The following is a 6,571-nucleotide window of genomic DNA, read 5'->3' as shown; positions in this document are numbered from 1 at the left end:
TTCAAGTGATACAGAATTTTCTCAAATCTCACAGTTAGATGTTCCTTTACAAGCAGTGCAGTACGACTTAGTTTTTCCTAGAATTACTTTTGCTTAAAAATATAATTCTTCTGCTATTAAAATCGAAATATTAAATAAAAAGGGTAAGTCCATTGTATAAATAAATTGTTGTGCTTATAAAATGTGCGTGGAAAGTTTTTTGAAATGCCTGCGCACACTTCAGTTTTGCAGTGAAAATTAATTGCCAATTTGCCTCAAGTGTATACTCGATCGATATTTTACGATGTAATCGTGTTTCCTGCACAGGTAAATTATTGGTGTGCTAATGGCAGAGAAGAGACTTCAACAAAAATAATTATATTTATTTGCTTTAAAGTACAAGTAAAAAAAAGTTGTGTGTTCTTTTTCACTTTTTTTCTTTCACTCAACAGTCGACGAAAATGATTGCTAGCTGCGTTGGCAATTGCAACTATGCAGGCCCACCGCCTGACTCCATACTCTCCATGCCGCCACCCCCTTTGCCGTCCTTTCTGCTGCCGCGCACAGCCATTATAGCGGCCGCAGTACCAACAAACGACACTCATCCATGCTTTGCGCCCTTCTTGTGCGACCCCAGCCCAAATCCACGCGAAAGTGGTGGCATCGAATTTGTCGAATTGACTGGTGTCGATTCGAAAGGCTTGGAGAACACTTGGCTCTTTGTCTTAATATCGTGTTGCGTTGGTGTATTAATTTTGGGTGGCCTCTTGGCAGTCATATTGCTCAAATGCAGAGAGTAAGTATAAGAGAGACACATATCTAAATATGTGTGCTCTTTTTTGTTGTTGTTTAAATAATTTTTTTGCATTGCATTGCACTTTATAAAAGTAATATAACTCTTTATTGCAGCACTCTATTTTCCAGTTGCAATTTGTCCTATCACGATTCGAATATCAAACAGAGTGGCATGGGCGCTTTGGGTGAATCTTCAACCAAAGCCAATCCATTTATGGCTGGTGGTATTTTGTATCCCTGCACTACGACCAACAATCGCGATACTTTGCAGACGCAATTGGCAAACGATAGCCGCTTACTATGGGCCACCCTTACCCCGCACGGCACGCGACACTTTATTTCAGACTATCCAGTGGCAAATGGGAATGTTGTACAAGATGGCCACTATGAAGTGGTGGATTATCGTACAAAAGTGCCAAATCCAACGTATCGTGAATATGTCAAGCGTGTACCGGTGAAGGTAAGGCAACCACGTATTATGTTTGTTGGTTGGGTTTTTTGTAATGTATGTACATTAGACTGCATCACTCCCCATACAAAAAAAAGGTACTGTCTTTCCATTGGAATTATAAAATCTATTATATTTTAAGACTTGCGCCAAAATATTTTGGACAAATATGAAGATATACGTGAGCTGGACCGATTTGAAAATACCTCCGAAATTGGATTTATGACTGCAAATTTTTTTTAAGTATTTTTTTGAAAAAATCAACTCAGATGACAAAACAGTTTAAGCTTAAAACTTCGCACAAAAACATTTAAAAAGTGTTTCAATGGAATCATAGTAATGAGATTTTTGATGCTATTTTTGAACTTTTTTCAAAGGTCGGTTTAAGAAAAATTTGAAACTTAACCCTTGTCTTTTTTACAAATAGGCAAACAAAGAAAGCGAATTTGGTGCGCGGTAGCCGAGTGGGGAGAGTTGCGTGCTACAAGTTTTTTTGTTTTTATTGTTTTTTTATTTTTTTACATTTTATTTGACTTATAAATATATATAATCTTACGAAAAATGACACTGAAGATGGCACAACGCCGAAACCGGTTTGTCTCCAAACCAAATTTGACAAGGGATGACGGAAAATCGTTCCACATTACATTATATAATTTTACTTTATTTTATTTTCATTTGTTTTAGTTTATATCACGTTTTTTATTTCACTATTAGTTAATTTAATTTTTTAGTGTTAAATTTTATTAAAAAAGTCAACAACAAACTGAAAGCAACGTTAAAAATAATACAGAACTTATAAAAAAAATTAATAAAAAAGTAATAAATGAAAGTTCTACTGGCCATGGGACTCGAACCCACGCATTTGCGGTTCGTTAATCCGCATTACTGCCGTCTGTCAGGGCAAAATTATTATGTGCATTTGTGTGCTAGTTAATCTGCATAAGCATGCCCGTCTGTCTCGCGTTTTAGACGCTTGAAATTTTCCATGTATTACTAGAATTTAAGGGGCTACAAACTACATGATTCGAATTTTTCTAAAAAAAAGTTATAAAAAGTTTGTTGTTGCGTTTTTTTTTTTAATTTCTGCATAAAAAAGCCAAAACTGGTCAAAGTGTTGTGTCCTTATTTTTCCCATAACTGTGTGTATATGCATTTTTATAACGTGTTTCCACGCACAATTCGCTGTTAGCTAATATCGTTTTGTAGCGACGACTCATAAATTTATTTCTGTGAATAAAAAACTCAGTTAGCAAAAAAAGTTTTGTTTCGTATGAATGCAGTACAGCTGTATGCATTTTTGGAATCCAAACAAACATTATACAGCAAAAAAAGTAAGATTTGAGCGTTAAACTTGAATCAAAGTTGCCCAGAGAAATTTACGTTTTCAAATTTGTATGGAACGTTTTATTTTTAAAAACGTTTGACCCAGGTTTTGCACCTACAATATTTATTTTTGTTTTGAGAAAAAAACATGCCCAATTCATATTCTAAAATTTATATTTTAGTTTTTAATATGAACATATTAAAATCGCTTTTGAAACCGATCGTTTGTTATTTGAAAATTCTCAAATTCAGATGAAATTCTAAAATGTTTAATTTATGTATGTTCAAAAATATGCGTTTTCAAATAAAAACAAGTAAAATTATTTTAAAAATGTTTGTTTTACAATTTGTTCTGAATACGTGGGTTTTACCTCAGTGTGAAACCAGTAACTCAAATGACTTTAATATTGCAACGTTTTTTCAGTCTTTCGACAACAATGGCTTCGTGGATTATGACTATGAAGACCCCACGCCACTTATGGATTCGTATCATGATGACTTGGATTCTGGATATCAAGAACCACAGGAAGTAATCAATACTTTACAACGTGTTTCACCACGCCCCGTAGTTTCGTCACCAACACGCATCGATAATCCGAATATGGCACCACTCAACTACTATCCTTCACATCGTTCCAATCATCATTTAAGTACCAATACACTGCAATCCAATCACTCATCGGCCACATTAAATCGCAAGGCAACTTTAACACGTCGCATAAGTGATGCCTCATCCTATGGTCCAGGTGGAGGAGCTAAGCAGTGAAGCGAAGGAAGTGAAGTTATTTTGTTGGTGAAAAGACAGGCAGTTGAGGGCATAATTCGCGTTTAAACAAATGGCGTTGAATATATTTATGTATGTGTAATATAAACATATACTATTACAATACATACATATATACAACGAAGCGAGAATTGTGCTGGGGACACGAAAGAAAAGGACTGCGAAAGAATAAGGCTTAGGAAAATGGAAAGTGTAGCGATAAAAGGGTACATAAAAAGAGCTTAATTTCAGGCTCAATGTCATATTGATTTAGCGAACTAAAATCTAAGTGCAATCAGGTGCGCGAAGAATACCAAAAAATACCAAATCAAATCAAACTTCACAGCATTTAATAAAATACTTAAAAATATAAATCATACGCACCTAAATATAACGGTATATCATAAGAGAGAAATATGGTTGTAAAAATCTTTGAATGATGCATTAGGCTAAGCGCATAGTGGAGCGGCGAGCATAGCATCGAGCAAAGCGTCAATTACAAACGTGTATGTACGCTTTGCTCTTCACTAAATAAATATGTGCGCTCCCATTGAAAAAAATACGTGTGTAATTGAAGCTTTGCTCGATACTCTTTGCTCGCCGCTCCACTATGCGCTTAGCCTTAGTCACTGACAATATGTATCGATAACTCTACTTGCAAAGTTTCATGGAGGATTGGAGTTTATTTTTATGCTTGAAACTGTGTTAGTATTTTCGACTTTTCTTTGTTGCGCGTCTATAGCTATTGGCGGAAAAAAAAATTTGTAGATTAACATCCAAATTCATAAAAAATAAAGAAGACTTTAAATGCTTTATAAATAGAAAATTTTTATGAAAATGTCACTTTATAAAGCTCCTTAGACCTACTTTATTTTTTATGAAAAATATTATTTGAAAAATAAGAATTTAAACAGCTACAAGTTTTTGGCGTAGTTAAAAAGCTATACGAAACTTGCCACGGAAATACATAGCAGCAGATTTACGATGTCCTACCGCCTTTGGTTATTCCTCATTTAGATTCTATCCAAAGAAGGGACTTTATAAAATACATGTAAACCTGTACATGTGTTTTTTTATAAAAGAATCTTTGTAACACTAAATTTCCTAGTCAAAGCGAACTAAAACAAACGAAAATATGCTTGCGCTCTAACAAATAATCAGTTATTAATAAATTATGTAAGTAAACGCTTTACGCATTAAATTATGAATAAGAAATTTTATAATCGGTAAAAGTGCACTTTAGCGAAGGTAGGTCAAAATGGACGGAAAAAATTCGAGAGGGGTATCAATCGACGCGTCTTAACGCCAATAATAACAATCCGAGACAGGAAATTAAGATTTTTAATCCATTGAAAAGTTATTTGCAAAAAACACTTGCACTTTCCGCACTATGTTTCGATGAATTTCACACAAATGAAAGGAAGAAATGAACTTAATTTAACACGTATTTATTAGTTTTTATACATTTGTGATGTTTTAAGTGTACACTTTCGCGAAATTCTGTATTTAATAGCAATATTCCGATGATGAAAATCTGCACAATCTTGGGTAGTTAATATAAATAACATGGAGAAAAACTAGTGTTGCCACTCTATTAAAAATAAAATGGAACTAGATTGCTGCTGCCACTCTATTAAAAATGTTTTTGTGCATCGAACACCTTTCTGCGTAGGCGGCCTTCGGCCGCGCTTAGGGATTATAACCCTCAGGCAGTAGAATTCTCCTTTCTGTGTTCCAAAGAAGGGGGGCTGAACACCTTTTGCAGAGAACACCTTTCTGCGTAGGCGGAAAGTGCAAGTGTTTTTTGCAAATAACTTTTCAATGAATTAAAAATCTTAATTTCCTGTCTCGGATTGTTATTATTGGCGTTAAGACGCGTCGATTGATACCACTCTCGAATTTTTTCCGTCCATTTTGACCTACCTTCGCTAAAGTGCACTACTACCTTATAATCAAACATTGATATTAAAATAAAAATTAACAACATAACAAAAAAGGTAAAGAAAGGAAATTTTAATATTTTAGAAAACTTAAGCTGCCCCCGAGTTTAATATTATAATAACGTTTTTAAGAAACTGTTAATGTAATTAAAAAAAAAGGTAATTAAAAATAAATAACAGAAGAAAAATTACAAAAAAAAACTACCAAATGGGTTACCAAAAGTAGAATGTCTTTAGAAAAAAACCACAGCTCTCAATACGAGTAAGAAACCAAGGTCCCATAAAGCATCTACGTACAATAAGCGAATTGATTAACTCAATAAACGACACTAATTTTAAGGCTAAGTATCATATATAAATATAAAAAATTATACCGAATCTCGCCGGCTTTCAATTGATCTCACAACTCATATGCGCGGTAATATACGATGCGAAAACAGCAGCACAGAATTCAAATTAAAAAGAATAAACAAACCAAAATACTCATACACAAACATTCCTACGCAACAATACTCAACACTTAATCTTAACTCACACTTATATGTATGTATATGTAATTCCTAAAAAACACATTTTCACAAATCGCATATATGTACATAAATAAATACATAACTAAGATACTATGTGCGTAAACAAACTTGGAAACTGAATTTAAACTGGCTTTCTTAAAAGCTTTAAACTTTTACATTTACTTTTACTTGAAACAGTGAGTTGTGTTAAGTTTACATAATTACAAACATATTTACGTATCACAAATATTAATCACAATAATGGCAATAGCATGCTCAATATTGTTGATTTTTAATTAACACATTTTAAACAAATGAACTAATTTTGAGGCAGTTGCAATCCTTTGTATTTATTATACTATTTGAATTATATATACCTACATACATACTTATGTAAGTAAATATTCACTGTAATTATGTATTTTATGTGTTGTGTTCGCTATATTCCTATTTATGCTGGGTATAGGCAAAAACAAAAAGGAAATATGTATTATCATACTCTGAATTTATGTAATAAAATATGGTAAATCACAACAGTGGGTTTTAATTATTTTTATAAAGTACACTATTGTTTTAACAATACCACCTTTCATCTTTTCAGGATATATATGTATGTGTAGATGATATAAAACTCCGCGGGACAAAAACAAAAAATTCAAAACACAAAATGATAGCAAAACTACGTTCTTAAATTTTAGCTCTGCCGTAAAAAATCAGTGCAATGTAAAATGACAATATGAGAAGATTCTGTATAATTTAAAAACATCAAACGTTTTTGGTTAACGAGGTACTGAAAATGCGCTTATAATTA

General features: G+C 33.1%; 1 protein-coding gene across 1 annotated transcript; it reads left to right on the top strand.

Annotated features, from left to right (window-relative positions):
- The first annotated feature begins 407 nt into the window (after positions 1-407).
- On the top strand, positions 408-4,039 carry LOC108371576 (uncharacterized). The gene is made up of 3 exons (XM_017627162.1): positions 408-775; positions 889-1,234; positions 2,973-4,039. The coding sequence occupies exons 1-3, from the start codon at positions 441-443 to the stop codon at positions 3,312-3,314; spliced, it is 1,023 nt and encodes a 340-aa protein (XP_017482651.1). The 5' UTR covers positions 408-440; the 3' UTR covers positions 3,315-4,039.
- Positions 4,040-6,571: the final 2,532 nt, after the last annotated feature.

Source organism: Rhagoletis zephyria, unplaced genomic scaffold (assembly GCF_001687245.7).
Source record: "Rhagoletis zephyria isolate East Lansing unplaced genomic scaffold, Rhagoletis_zephyria_1.1 Rzeph_scaffold_05082, whole genome shotgun sequence".
Taxonomy (NCBI): domain Eukaryota; kingdom Metazoa; phylum Arthropoda; class Insecta; order Diptera; family Tephritidae; genus Rhagoletis; species Rhagoletis zephyria.
Note: the sequence above shows the minus strand (reverse complement) of the source record. Positions and strands in the feature narration are given on the sequence as shown.

Excerpts from the sequence above, each read along its gene's own strand:
- LOC108371576 (XM_017627162.1), top strand. The coding sequence starts at position 441 with ATGATTGCTAGCTGCGTTGGCAATTGCAACTATGCAGGCCCACCGCCT. Across the intron at positions 776-888 it reads ATATTGCTCAAATGCAGAGA|CACTCTATTTTCCAGTTGCA; the intron begins GTAAGTATAAGA and ends TCTTTATTGCAG. Across the intron at positions 1,235-2,972 it reads TCAAGCGTGTACCGGTGAAG|TCTTTCGACAACAATGGCTT; the intron begins GTAAGGCAACCA and ends ACGTTTTTTCAG.